The sequence below is a fragment of the Mus caroli genome, chromosome 14 (genome assembly GCF_900094665.2).
Source record: "Mus caroli chromosome 14, CAROLI_EIJ_v1.1, whole genome shotgun sequence".
In the NCBI taxonomy this organism is placed as follows: Eukaryota; Metazoa; Chordata; class Mammalia; order Rodentia; family Muridae; genus Mus; species Mus caroli.
The window spans coordinates 12,897,357-12,911,870 of NC_034583.1; the positions used below are offsets into that span (position 1 = coordinate 12,897,357).

General features: G+C 49.5%; 1 protein-coding gene across 5 annotated transcripts in view; it reads right to left on the minus strand.

Annotated features, from left to right (window-relative positions):
- Nucleotides 1–9,597: 9,597 nt before the first annotated feature.
- Kcnk5 (potassium two pore domain channel subfamily K member 5) overlaps nt 9,598–14,514 on the minus strand; it is a 42,886-nt gene continuing 37,969 nt past the window's right edge. For all 5 annotated transcript variants that reach the window (XM_021182373.1, XM_029469016.1, XM_029469014.1 and 2 more), the window contains exons 4-5: nt 14,218–14,386; nt 9,598–12,029 (exon numbers count right to left, since the gene is read on the minus strand). In XM_021182373.1, the coding sequence (XP_021038032.1) occupies nt 11,155–12,029; nt 14,218–14,386 (1,044 nt within the window). In that variant the 3' untranslated portion in view covers nt 9,598–11,154. The remainder of the gene's footprint in view (nt 12,030–14,217; nt 14,387–14,514) is intronic.

Genomic DNA, 14,514 nt, shown 5'->3' on the forward strand with positions numbered 1-14,514 from the left:
AAAAAAAAAAAACAACCAAAAAAAAAGAACTTGCTGAATCAAGTCCTGTCTCTGCCTGCCCAGTACTGGGATGACAGAAGCACATTGCTGAGTCAGGCTTTTTATGTGAGTACTGGGGAAGGGAACTAAGGTCCCTGCTGAGCTATCTGCATGAGTGCCCCACCCCACCCCACGCCCCAGTCTTGAGTTGTCATCACTGCTAAGCTGGGCTGGGATGCTGGTTCCAACTCACTGGCTTTACACACTCTATGGAGTGTGGCTGTGACTTGTGGGACGATCACTGTCTCAGTGCACCCTTGCTTTGGAGCAGGTGTGTTGTGCCCACCATGTAAAGTCAAATAACACAAGCTTGGGTGGAGTTCTCAGATGAGAACCTGGGCTCTCTGCCTCTCTGGAGCTGTGTGACTTTGAGCCCCAGTTCTTAGTTGAGGATAATAACAACAGCCTCATACAGTATGGTGGGTGCTTAAGTGAGATAAACAATAGTGACTGGATGGAGTTGCTACCACAATTGTTGGAGACAGAGCCTAGGCCTCAGCAGCCCTAACAACCAAGGCTCAGCTGAGTTGTAAATCTCTTTCTAGAAGACAAGTTTCCTTCTGTTTGTATGGTGCCAACCTGTTCCTTCTTCCAACGTAAAGTTCCAATTTCTTGAGGACTGTTGTTTCAATAGTCAGATGCCTGGCAAGTATTTCTTTGAGATATCTTCACTCATGCCAGCAAGGTAACATTCATGTTGGGGGTTGAATAAGAATGGCCTCCCATAGGCTTATAATTTGAATGCTTATTCATAGGGAGAGGCACTACTTAGAAGGATTGGGAGGTGTGCCCTTGTTAGAGGAAGTGTGTCACTGGGGGGTGGGGGGGAGGGTTAGGTTTCCAAAGCCCCAGCCAGGTCCCATTCACTGTCTCTCCCTGCTGCCCGCAGATCTGGATGTAAAATTCTCAGCTACTTCTCCAGCACCATGTCTGCCTAAGTGCTACCAAGCTCCCCGCCATGATGATAGTGGACTAAACCTCTGAAACCATAAGCAAGCCCCAATTAAATGCTTTCCTTTATAAGTGTTACCCTGGTTGTGGTGTCTCCTCACAGCAATAGAACACTGACTAAGACAATCCGTAAGACAGTGAGGCATCTTTACATAAGCAGAAATGACTATTAACATCACCTGCCTAGATAATCACAGACTCCTGACCTCCTAACACATTTAACAGATAGCACAGAGGTCTGGAGAACTGGAAACAGATGGATCTTCAACATCTGAGGAAAAGACATTGGACATGAATGATATCTGGTCTCAGCTTTGTTGCATCTAAGGACAGAGTTTTCGAGTTGGGGTAGCAGGTGCTCTTTGGCTCAAGTATACCCAAAAGGTGGTTCACTTTACAAATTTTAGAATGTGTGTGTATTTGTGTGTGCTACGTGAGTTTATATGTAACATGTGTTTGAAGGAGCCCTTGAAGGCCAGGAGAGGAAATCAGATCCCCTGGAACTAGAATTACAGGTAATTCTGAGCCACCATGTGGATGCTGGGAACAGAGCCTGGGCTCTGGGTTCTCTGTAAAAGCAAGTGCTCTGAAACACTGAACAATCTCTCCAGCCCCATGCCTCACCACTTCACATTTTAGTGTAGCTGTGGTAGGTGCTGGGCTGTCTCTGTACCTCTGAACCTTCTCCATAGCCCAGCAGACAGCCATTTGCTTGGTATAAGCACAGCATATGTCTCAGACCATCATACAGGTTGTCTACCAAAGACTCCTGAGCTGGTGGCTTGGTCCCTAGTGTAACTATGTTGAAAGTGATAGAATCTTTAAGAGGGAGTGTAAAAGTAGATTTTATTCACCTGTTGTAATTGTTGCTTCGGAGGCTTACTGCCTCAGTCTGCTAACCTAGGCCTAGTCTTGGAAGCTTCTAGTCTCTGTATAATCTAATCTAGGCCTAGAATGTTTTCAGTCTCTGAGACTTACTGCTGAATAAGCTAACCTTTTTTTTTTTTTTTTTTTTTTTTTCTCCTCTGACTGGCTGGTTCAACTCAGTTGACCTTACTCAAACTCCTTCCCCCCCTGACTTAGCCAGTCTGGCTTTTCTCTTGACCTCTGAATTGCTCTGCTTGGCCTCAAACTAACTCTAGCAATCTAACTTTCTGGTTCCTTCCCATTCTTTTGCTCATTCTGTCTCTACCTATGTCTAGCTTGTTCTCTCTTCAACCTGTCTCTGTAAAACTCTCCTGGTAAAACTGCCTCTTTCTCCCTCTCTGTGCTGCTCTGCTCTCCTTCTGAACTCTACTGAAATGTCTCCACATATACTATTGTGTTCTTGTACTATATTCTCTTCTTAGTGTGCTGCCTGTCTCTCCCTAAGTAGTTTCCCTTTCCTCTCTCTTCTCTTGAGAGTTGGGCATATCCTAGTCTGTCAAATCTTTCTCTGATTCATCACTTTGTCTGCCACTCGATTAGACATCACTTTCAAATATGGGTGTTTCCTTTTGCAAACTAATTTTACCTTCATTGTTTAGGATTAAAGATGCATACTAAAGGTTAAACCACACCCTAACTATAAACAGATTCAAATATCCTGTAACAGTAGAGTCTAGTAAAGGTTATTGGGCCTTTGAGGGCACCATCCTTGGAAGGAATCCAGACCTGTTTTGTGAGTGTGTAGTGGTTATCCCAATGGCAGACTGTTAAAAAATCAAATTCAGTCCCTGCACTTGGGAAGCAGAGGCAGGTGGATTTCTGAGTTCGAGGCCAGCCTGGTCTACAGAGTTAGTTCCAGGTCAGCCAGGGCTATACAGAGAAACCCTGTCTCCAAAAACAAAACAAAACAAAATCAAATTCAGGGGCTGGAGAAATGGCTCAGTGGATAAGAGCACTGACTGCTCTTCCAAAGGTCCTGAGTTCAAATCCCAGCAATCACATGGTGGCTCACAACCATCTGTAATGAGATCTGACACCCTCTTCTGGACTGTCTGAAGACAGCTACAGTGTACTTACATATAATAAATAAATAAATAAATCTTTTTTTAAAAAAATCAAATTCAGGGTCTGAGGATATATATAGCTCAATTGGTTGAGTCCTTGGCTAAAATGCATAAAGCCCTGGGTTCAATGCAGGCATCCTTTAAACTGCAAGGTAGCAAGCATATGAGCAGAAGGTAGAGGCAGGAGAATAGGTAGGTCAGGGTGACCCTTGGCTCAATGGTGGTTCAAGACCAACCTTATTAAAAAAAAAAAAAAATTTAAGTTCAGTTTTCTTGGCTTGCTCTCATTTTCTCTTGGTTTTCTCTCTCTCCCCCCTCCTTCTCGTGTGATGCTATCCACCTTGAAGCCCTCACCAGAAGAAGCCCATTCCATTACTATGCCCTGAGATCCCCATCACTGAGGTGAACAAGCCTCTTTTCTTTATAAAGTACTCCATCTCAGGCATTTTGTGTAGCAAAACAAACAGATTGTTGTAGCAACACACACTTACTACAACAGCTGTCATTTATTTCCTCATAAGTCTGCAATTTATAGGATGGCTGGCTATGTACTTTGAAATGTTGCCTAGGGCTGGGGTGTTTAAGATGTTGTTTAATTTGTCCATGTGGTCACATGATTGGAGTTGGGCTTCTTTATTGCTTGGGTCTCAAGGTACTTGGATTTCTTAGATTGTGATCTTCCCCCAGAGCACAGAAGCATCAGGTCTTCCTGTTATATGTCCAAAGGAACAGAAATTACCTCTCTGTTCATAGAGCAAGATAGCTAGGTGGGCTGTGCAGTTTTAGACTTCCTCTCCGCAGCACTGCGAAACAAGCAAACACATAAAAATTAGCCACATTTAAGGGGGCTTCTTTTGTTGATGGACGTAGCCAGTTCTCATTGCTAACAAGTCAGCAGGGGGATGATGCTTATCTGAGGCATCTGGCCGGTACAGGGTGTTCCACCCATGGTGTGTGAGGAAGGTAAGGGACAATTTCCCTCGGGCCCTTCTCAAGCACTGGAAGTAGGCACTGTCCTTCAGAGAAACCTGCCTGGGGGCAATGTCTGACTATGGCTTCACACAAGTTCCCTAGCAGGATGAAGCTCTGGCTTCACCCAGCATGACTGGATCAAAAGTACAACTCCAGACTGGGAAGATGGCTTGACAGTTAAGAGCTCTTGTTGGGGTGGGGGTGGGGGAATCTGAATTCTGTTTCTAGCACCACGTTGGGTGGTTCACAATCGCCTGCAACTCCAGCTCCAGGGGCTCTGACAACGTCTTCTGGCCTCAGCCATCCACACACACGTGGTACACACATACACATTTGCTCGCTCGCTTGCTCTCCCCCCCCCCCCCCCCCCACATATACAGAGAAAGAGAGAGGGGAGAGAGAGGGAGAAAGAGAGAGAGGGAAAGAGAGGGAGGGGGGAGAGAGAGAGCAGTAGAAACTTAAAATAATGTTTTAGAAGTATATCTTTACTGCCCCTTCTCTTTTCTCCATCATCACCCCCTACCTCTATGTCTGCTACTTCTGACCTTACCCCAGATCCTGCCCGAGGCCTTGCTCTTCTAGGCCCCAAACCAAAGTACCAGATTTCCTAACTTGTAAAAAGCCCTTCAGTTGGGCTATAAAACACTACACCTGTTTGCTTCAATTTGTTGAGCAATCTCCACATAGCAAAGGGCGTGAAAGGGCTTTGTAAACCAGGAGACCAGTACAGTTGTGTGAGGCTAACGATGGAAGAGATACTCCAGCCTGGAAAGATGGCCGGAAAGGAAGAATTTGGGGGCCATGGGAACTTCTGTTTCGAATCATCTGGAAACACAGAGAGGTAAAGATGAGGAGATGTATAAAAGAGGTTTGCAGCAGCAATGCTCTCAGGTGGGAGAAATCAGGTATGCTGTGTCCTGGTCCTGCCCTCTAGACTCAGGTGACTTGGCATAAGATGAGGTGACTCATCAGGCCACCTCAGTCTGCCACAAGGTCCCTCAAGTTCATCCACCTGGCTTTGTTGGAACTCGCCCTCGTGGAACAAGATTTGATCCTGGTTTGGCCTCTGCTTCAGGAACAGAGGGACAGAACTGCCAAAGAGAAGTATGGGATTCGGGGGAGGGGAGGCACACATTCACCCTGCATTTTTCAAATATCAGAAAGCAGAGACCATCCGCATGTATTTAGGCCCTGGTGGGAATACGCACATGAGTAACCCAGTCTTCAGTACCACCAGCGAGTGCTTCTCTGCCGGGAAGAGGGCATAAGAGTGGGAGACAGGGAACTTGAACAGGTCACAGCAGTTTGAACAGAGCTGGTTTCCTGAGGGGGACGGTGCCACACAGGGAAAGGTACCCAGCCTAGACTCGGAGAGGGCTGGCTGGTGGCTATGGAAAGGTGAGAGCAGGTGGCCCCTGGGAAAGTAAAGGCACATGATGATGTGGGTCCTAGATAGCAGGAACACTGTGGAGACTCATAGACTACCGCCTGGGGCCTGGGTTTCAAAATTGGATATCTGGGGGCAGCAAGACAGCTCAGCAGGTAAAGGCACTTTTGCTCTCAATCCTGATTCCCTGTGTTTGATCCCCAAAACACACGTGACAAAAGGAGATGTCTGTGTCCACTAAGTTGTCTTCTGACTTCGGCAAGTTCAGTGTGGTTCCCACCCCCTCACCAAATAAGTGGGTTAGTTAGTTTGTTTGTTTGTTTGAAGCAGGAACTTGTTATTCAAACATGGAGAGCAGATGGGCAGAGCTGAGACCAAACTTCAGGTGCCCCCCGCCCTTAAAGAGAGGTTGTCTTTGCTGGAGACCTCTCCCAGAGCAATCTGCCTAACCTGCCCACTGTCTTCCCACACGGTAGCCTTGGCTTCAGAAACTTCCCAAGCAATCCTGCCCCTGCCAGGCCCATTCTAGGATGAGATGGCACCCAAGCAGGTTTATGTTGGTTTGTTTGTTTGTTTAGTCCTCCTGAACAACGGTGATTCTTCTGGGGTCTCACAAGAAGGTAGAGAGGCACCGGGCGTGGTGGCGCACACCTTTAATCCCAGCACTCGAGAGGCAGAGGCAGGTGGATTTCTGAGTTCGAGGCCAGCCTGGTCTACAGAGTGAGTTCCAGGACAGCCAGGGCTACACAGAGAAACCCTGTCTCGAAAAAAAAAAAAAAAAAAAAAAAAAAACAAAAAAAAGAAGGTAGAGAGGCAGCCGGGATGGAGTATTATGCGTGTTGGTTTCTCCATATCTGGTCTCCCTCCCCCTCAGATTACAGACTCTGAAGGTCAGAGCCTCCGCCACCTCCAACAGACTTTGGGGTGTCTTCCCTATCAGATTCAGACCTGCCAGAGGGCAGTGTGAGGGTCAGGAACACAAGTCTGAGCAGGTGTTTTCTGCCACCTCATAGCTGTTTGAACTTGGGGAAAATTGCTCTCTTCTGCTTCTTCATTTGTAAAATGAAGTTAATAACACGTTAGGATTAAAAGGCATAGATAAAAGAGAGCTTAAGGCTTTTTAACACAGTGCATGCTGGTTAATGCACGGCCCCACAGTGCAGAGAAAAAATGCTCTGTAGTGCTCAGCCACAAAGGAGACAAGCTATAGCATAACTCCTCCCCCAAGGCTCAGGGAACATCACGGAAGAGGGGGCAGAAAGACTGTAAGAACTGGAGGTCAGGGAGAACGGGGCAAGCGACATCTTTTGGATGAACACTACAGGGCCAGTACACTCATGAACTCAACCACAGCACAAAATCAATCCAGCCAACCTTCCCGCATGGGTGGGGATGGGCTCACCAGCCCCCGCCCAAACTAAGGAGCTGTCGACAAGCGATCACTAAAAAGGAGGCAGAGTTTCTGAGTTCGAGGCCAGCCTGGACTACAGAGTGAGTTCCAGGACAGCCAGGACTGCACAGAAAACCCTGTCTCAAAAAACCAAAAAAAAAAACCAAAAAAAAAAAAAAAAAAAAGGAGGCAGAGTCAGTTTTCTTTGAAGGTGTGGCCCTGGTAGATCTGTCTTGCTCCAATGCTCCCCTCCCCCCATTTGTACAAATTGGACTTCATGGGTTGTTTTTTAAAAATGAGGCTATGAAGTTGGGAGAGGAGGTGGAAGTGTGGAATAGATCTGGGAAGAGTTAGGGGTAGGAAGTGGGGGGGGGATATAATCAAAATTGTTAAATGCATGCATGGGATTCCCAAAGAATTAATAAAATAATATTTCTTGTTTTGTTTTGTTTTGTTTTTGTTTTGAAGTTCCAGGAGCTAGAGAGAAGGCTCAGCAGTTAAGGGCATATACTGCTCTTATAGCATACCTGAGTTCAGTTCCCAGCACACACATCAGGCAGCTCAAAGTCACCTGTAACTCCAGCTCCAAGAGACGTGATACTGTCTTCTGGCCTTCTCAAGTACCTGCACACATATGTGCATACCCACATACACATAATTTAAAATTAGAAAAGAAATCTTGTGGGGGGGGGAGGTATCCATACCCATCACCCACCTACACTAGGACAGACACCATTTTTGTTCTCTGGATGCAGGGCCATTTGTCAGTCCCACACCTAGCTGCACCAGAAGTGCCTACACCTAGCGCAGAGCAGGTGACCAGTTAACAGTGGTGGCAGAGTGCAATGATACTGAGGGAGAGTAGGGAGCTATCTCAGGCAGGGCTGGAAGGCTGGCTTCTGGAGGCAGCAGAACCTAGAGGCTGCTGGGAGGAGCAGCACCAGGGACTTCCATTGAGTCTATTGATCTCACCCATCTGGAACACTGCCCCAGGCTAGGGCTAATTCAGTGGCTTCAGTGGAGGGCTGTGCCTGCCAGAGTGCCCAGCGACTTCTGAGCCTGGGGCCAGCTCACTGCTTCCTCCTCCACAACCCATCCCTCACTCCTGAAGCATCCCCTTTCTCTGTCCAAGACCTCTCAGGAAGTGGGGGAGCCTGGCCAGGGCTCTGCTCTCTGCGATCCAGCCTCCTGCTTCAGAACGCTCCAGATTAAGCTCAGCATAGGAAGACAAGAGCTCAGCCTTCCTCGATGTGTGTCGATAATCTGTCAGTGTCCCCTTCAGCTCTGTCCCTGAAAGGCAATCCCCACGTCCCATCTCCAGCACACAGTAATTGGCGTTGTTGGGGCTGAAGGGCTATGCTGTTTTAAACAGCAATTGGCAGTTTGTGAAGCCACCTGATGCTAAATAAAGAATGTTGGCGTTACGATGCTGTTATCTTAAGAACAAAGTCAAACCAGAAAGCTTTGGACCTATGCATCTGAGTGCACTCATGTGGGCTGAGGGGTAGGGCATGAGGAAGGAGAGGGAGGGAAGAAATGAACAGTCAGACGGGAAGGATTTCCAATTCAACTGTACATTATCTGTGCGGTGTTGTTTCCAGGACCACTCTGGGACATCCAAATCTCAGGGTTCTTTATAGAAATGGCACAGCGGCTGGGAAGACGGTACAGTGGGTTGGATCACAGGTGTGAATGACCAAACCAGGCACATGTATGTACAGGTAGGCCAGGACTTTTCCAGAGTAATTCTCTTTCCACCTTGTTTTGGAGGTAGGATCTCAGTACTCTTGCCATTGTGCTATGGATAAAGCGTCCATCTGTTCCCAACTCCAATCTCACTGTAGGACTGCTGGGGCTCTGGGCACCTCATGTGGCTTTTTAAGTGTACGCTGGGGACCAAACTGCAGCCAGGGCCACTTGGCAAATGTTACCCCTGAGTCATCTTTCCAGGTCACAGGTTTTAAACAGGGTGCTTGTGCCTCTGCTTCCAAACTCCTTACTTTGGGAAAGTTCTGGTTCACCCAGCTGGAGCTGTGAGGCCCGTCCAGTGATGTCAGAACAATCAAAAACCCACTAGCCATCTTCTCATCCCTGCACATTGGCTGTGGACTGGCCAGGAACTGTGCTGCCTGGATTCAAAGCCAACGTCTCCATTTTTACTGTCTGCACAACTTGGTGCCTCAGACACCTGTCTGCCTCCTGCTCCCTTTGCTTCTAGGGCAGGACTGCTATAAGGTACAAAGGCATTACTTTGTGTTTTACTGGGTGTAAACTCTGTAGACAGGTGTCTGGAAGCTAGTGAGGGGCAGACTTGGCCATGCATCCTCCCTGACCTGACCTGGTTTTAATTGTCCAGTTGATGCCCCTCTCTGACATTGGGGCGGGGGGGGGGGGGCAGCCATCACTGAGGAATGAATGGCCTAGATCAGATCGGCCTGTGGGCACAGCCTTGGGAGACTGTTTTGATTACAATTCATGAAGTAGAGTTCAGCCCAGTGTGGGTAGCACCATCCCTAGGCGGGTGGTCCTGGGCTGTATGAAAAACTCAGGCTAAGCATAAATCAAGCCAGCAAAAGATGGCTTTTATAGTTCCTGCCTCCAGGTTCTCGCCCTGGCTTCCCTTGATGATGGAAATATGTAAGCCAAATAACTTTTCCTCGGGTTGCTTTGGGGCAGTATATTGCCACGGCGCCAGATTAAGTCAGAAGAACATCTCCTTTGCCCCGCTCCCAGATGTTCTCGCTTATGTTTTCTCCTTAATCTCCACTTCAGCTCTATACTGATCCTTCTGACCTACAGACATCAGCCTGTCCTTGCCCACCCCACGGCCCCACTGTGCTCCCACCCCAAACACACCACACACCAAGTGGGCTTGTTCATGTGTTTTATTGTAAAAAATGTTAAAATAAATTACATCTGCCTTCACCACCGGCACATGTACACAGCATGGTTGGTGTGCCTCCAGGACATTCAGCTGAGGTCATCTCACAGGAGCCTGGTTCTTCCTCCCATCGAGGCTGCCGTGGCCTCTACAACCGCTTTGATAATGGTGGAGGTATGGATACACACCTCTCACTGTCCTAACGTGTGGGGGCTCTGGCCCTATATGCCCCTCCGCAAATGCACACGGCAGGGGAAGGGGCTGAGGCAGGTTATCAGCTGCCCTGCACCTGAGACCTGCAGCTGTCCCTCCGTAGCTAGACCTTGGCTGACAAAGGACAAGCTGAGTTGGAAGGACAACAGAGTGCCTGACAGACCTCCATTCTAATGGCAGGGACCCTGTTCTTTACTGGCTCTGGGTATAAAAATAACAGTTCATTAAAAAAATATTAATAACAAAAAGCATTTAGGCCAGAGTGGGCTGAGCATCAAGGACATATACAGCAGCTAGTTCCCAGACCTCACTAGGAACTGGACCAGTAAGATTCACATTTTCTTGTCTCCCCAGCCTAAATGTGCACACGCATGCCCATTGATTGGCACCTGCACATGCTAACACCATATAATGGCTGGAGGTGGGGGGGCTCAATTCACAGTTCTATGAGCCAAGAACAATTTGGCCTCACGCCACAGGCCCCCACTAAGAGAGGAGGGAGAGGCAGTGAGAGAATCTCTCTGAAATGAGATGGTGGGGTGGGAGTATGGGTGCCTAGGCTGGGGCTGAGGGGCCTGCACCTCATCTCTGAGCTCCCTGACCACATCCGGAGGCTCCATCTTTCTTCTGCACTTTCGGGGCACAGGGACCCTTTGGCCTGCTGTTGTTGTTCAGAGGGAATTTGAGGTGGGCATAACTCCACACAGAGGACACGCATAGCCCCTCCCCTACATCCCCTGCCCTGAGGTTTGCAGTAAGGGGCTTGCTGGACAGTGATGCCTACTTGGGCAAAGAGATCCTGCTACTGCTGGGGTACTGAGAAGCCCCAAACCCCATCATATCTGTGAACAGATATGATGAACACCCGAGAACACCCGAGAACCACATGCCAAACCTGGGTCTTTACAAGCTCCTCCTTCCAAATGTCTAGCTTAGTGCCAGATACAAGGGCGTTGCCCATTAACACTGGTGAACTCAGCTGAAGCTCCTGGCCTCAGAGAACCGTACTACAGTCAACCGAATGATGGGGGAAGACACAAGCAGCAAACCCAGGACCTCCAGGGTGAGTGTTGTGGCCTACGTGCCTGAATCAGCAATACACCTGCCGGGCAGGCCCAGGACAGCAGCCTCCCCACTGGGCCACAGAACGGAGGCCTGTCCTGGGCCAACACCACATCCCATGGAAGCAACCAAGTGGAGAGGACAGAAGGAAAGGCGGGTCCCTGGCTCCCCATCTCATTTCCAGAGCCTTCTCCCTGGGGTCTGGCCATTACAGGACAATCCTCATGAGAGGAAGCCACTGGAAAGCAAGTGGGGAGCCAGGCCCACCTCACGTGCCCCTGGGGTTATCTGCCTTGTTGTATTCGTTCATCAGCTGCTCGTAAGGCACGGAGAGCTCTGACTCGGTGCTGGTGAAGGTGGACTCATCAGATGAAGGGAATTCACCCGTGCTGCTCAAGGGTGCCTCAGCCATGGGTCCCTGTTCAGGCTGCTCCTTTGAGGTCAGGTTGTCCTCCACAGAAGACTTAGAGGTCTCCTCATCTGAGAGGCCGGCTTCTTCATTTTCGAAGGTAATGCTGGCATTTTGGAAGATGAGCGGGTGGTAGTCCAGAGCTTCCCACGGCTCTCCCTCCTCACTGATACGGTCCAGCTGGTTACTAAACACTTCAGAGGGTGGGTAACTATCCTTGGGGGCCTGTGCCCCAGCCTCCTCACCGAGTGGCCTTGACACGTGTCCCTTGTTTTTTAGAGTCTGAGATACCTCTTCCAAGCTGGGCCCTCGATTCTTGGAATAGACCACCAAAGGTGCCAGGGATGCAGGGATGGTGGGTAATCCATCCCCTTGAGGTCCCAGCCCGTGTCCAGGTCCTGGGACCCTCTCCCCTCCCCCACTTGTTTTCATTGCCTTCTTCCCAATCTGTTTGATGAGGTCATTGTAGGTCTCCTCCTTTTTGGATAGGAAGCTGAAGATGTTGACGTCCTTGGATGCTGTACTTCCAGCCATCTGCAGGGCCTTCCGGGAGTGTGGAGAGCTCTCAAAGGATTCCTTGCGCCGCCGCCGCCTCTTCTTAATGGCTTTGTGTACTTCCACAAACATGCTCACCTTCCAGTTGACAAAGAGGGACAGCCAAGCCAGCCCCAGGTAGATCCAAAGCTCCACAAAGTATCGGTAGAGGGCGTGGTAGTTGGCACTAGGGTTCACACCTGTAAAGACAGGAAGCCCAGAGGGTCAGCAAGGACCAGAGCTGTGCTGGCTGATATAACACCATGCAGACAGAGAGCCCAGTGTCAAAAAGAGGGCCCGGGAGTCAGGCGTGATGGTGGATACCTTTAATCCCAACATTTGGGAGGCAGAGGCAGGTAGACAGCTGTGAGTTTTGAGACCAGCCTAGTCTACAAAGTGAGTCCAGGACAGTCAGGGTTGTTACACAAAATTCACATAAGGGTTGCAGTTGCCTTAATGGTTAAGAGCACGGATTGTTCTCTCAGATGGACCCAGGTTCAATTCCCAGCGTCAACACGGCTACTTATCTGTAACTCAAGTAACTCCAAGAGCTCGGATACCCTCTTTCTGACACCAGGCACACATGTGGCACACAGATATACATCCAGGCAAAACTAGCTCCCCCCCCCCCCCCCGGCAAAACTAACTCTCTCTCTCTCTCTCTCTCTCTCTTCCTAGGGGGGGCTCTTTGAGGCAACTGTTGAATAACCAGCTCCTGAGTGTGAATCTTTCCGCTCCTTTCTCTGTTCCTCCCAGCTAGTGAACACATCACAGCACAGTTAAAAATGGAATGGAAAGTCGACATTGGGGGTGCTGGCAGCCTCTGCCCCTGGGAGGGACTAACAGATTTACTGTGAATGATGGTTGGGTCGAGATGACCCAGGAAGCACTGACCTGGCAAGAACCACTCTGAACTGTCTTTACCCTCCTCCAAGACGGAGCCTGCCTTCCTATCTCGGCCCTCTTCAGTGTAACCCTCTCTCTGGTGGTCCTTGGTGGCTCCAACACTGCATGCCCCTCTGTGACAACACACTCTAGAAAGTCTTTCCCACCTTCACCCCACAGCTCCGGAGTTTCTTCTCCCTTCTAGAATTAGGTAAGATTTCCTTCATGGTCAGGCAACACGGCTCTGTGAGCTAACGGTGCTTGCTGCCAAGCTTGAAGACCTGAGTTTGACCCCCAGGACACACGTGGTAAAAGAAGAGAACAAACGCCTGAAAATTGTCCCCTGACCTCCACATGTGCAACCCCCAACATACAAATAAATAAAAATATTAAAAAAGTAATTTTTAAAAATAGCCTTTGGAGCTTTATCTGCATACTGCCTTCCACGGTGGGAAGTTAGTTAGGGAAGGGCCTGGAAGAGGAAACCTCCGGCCCTCATTGCAACCTTCCCCGGAGCCAGGAGCAAAGCCTCTGACTTAGGAAGTGCCCTGCTCTGAAGGCAAGACTGCATTGGCTCCTGATCACAACGAAGTCTGAGAATGGCAGCAATGATGTCGCATGTTCACATGGCTGGTTTCTAACCTCGGCACCTGAGAACTGAGAGGGATTCAGTACACAGTGTCCCATGTGCTGGTGGCTATTGTTACAGACACTTAAGATAGGAGGATGGATCTGGTATCTCTCTGGAACACCAAAGTATGCCTAAAGGTACCTACCACTGGACTTCTTAATACCACAGGCTTCCCCTCAGCAGGCTCTGGGCCCCTGAGACTAAACAACGACAGGGTTGTGCCTCTAAATTTATATCCAGACAGAAGGCAGGCCCCGTGAAGCAAGGGTCAGGAGTGTTCACTGAAGCAAGCGTCCTGTTCCCTCTACCCACTCAGCTGCCCCCTCACTGCATTCCACATAAAAAGGGGGCAGAGGCATGACGTCCACCTGCCCCCTGGGCAAAGCAGCTGGCGCCGTGACCTCTGGGAGCTGAGGTGCAGGTCAATAGGGCACAGGCTGACACTGGTCCAGAATGGTTTCAAGATTAGGAACCAGGAGGCTGTGCAGGCCACAGGCACCAGACACAGAGCATGGGTGGCTGGGACAGGCACAGGCCTTCACACAAAGGGGACAAGGAACCTCTTCATTGCCTGTGGGGATTAAGCAGAGGAGGAGGAGGAAAGCAGGGCTGAGGGGGCAGGGCAGTGGGGAGAAGGCCTCCCTTGTCTGGCAGCCATCCTGGCTCAGTGTGTGTGTGTGTGTGTGTGTGTGTGTGTGTGTGTGTGTGTGTGTCTGTCGCTGTAAGCTTCAAGGTGAATCCAAGTGAGTTGAGGATGGGGATGAGAGAAACAAGAGAGAGAAAAGACTAACATCTATCAGGTGCCCAACAAAGGTCTGTCTTGAATTAGAACTAGACATGGCAGAGGTCAGAGGAAGGAGGCAGGGACTCACCGGCCACAAAGTCCCCAAAGCCAATGGTGGAGATGGTGATGAAGGAATAGTAGAGGCCCTCAATGTAGTTCCATTCTTCTGTCACCATGAACACAAAGGGCGGGATCACCAGGTGGACCAGGACACCCCACACGATGAAGATGGCCGTACATGTGATCTGAGCCTTCCTCTAGCAGGGTTGGTAAGAAAGCAAGTCAGCTGTGGGAAGGGGTTCCTATATCCCAGCTGAGACACAGAGCCCAGGGTCACCTGTCCCAACACCTCTCCTCCCCTGCCATGGTTCCTCCCACCCCTTAA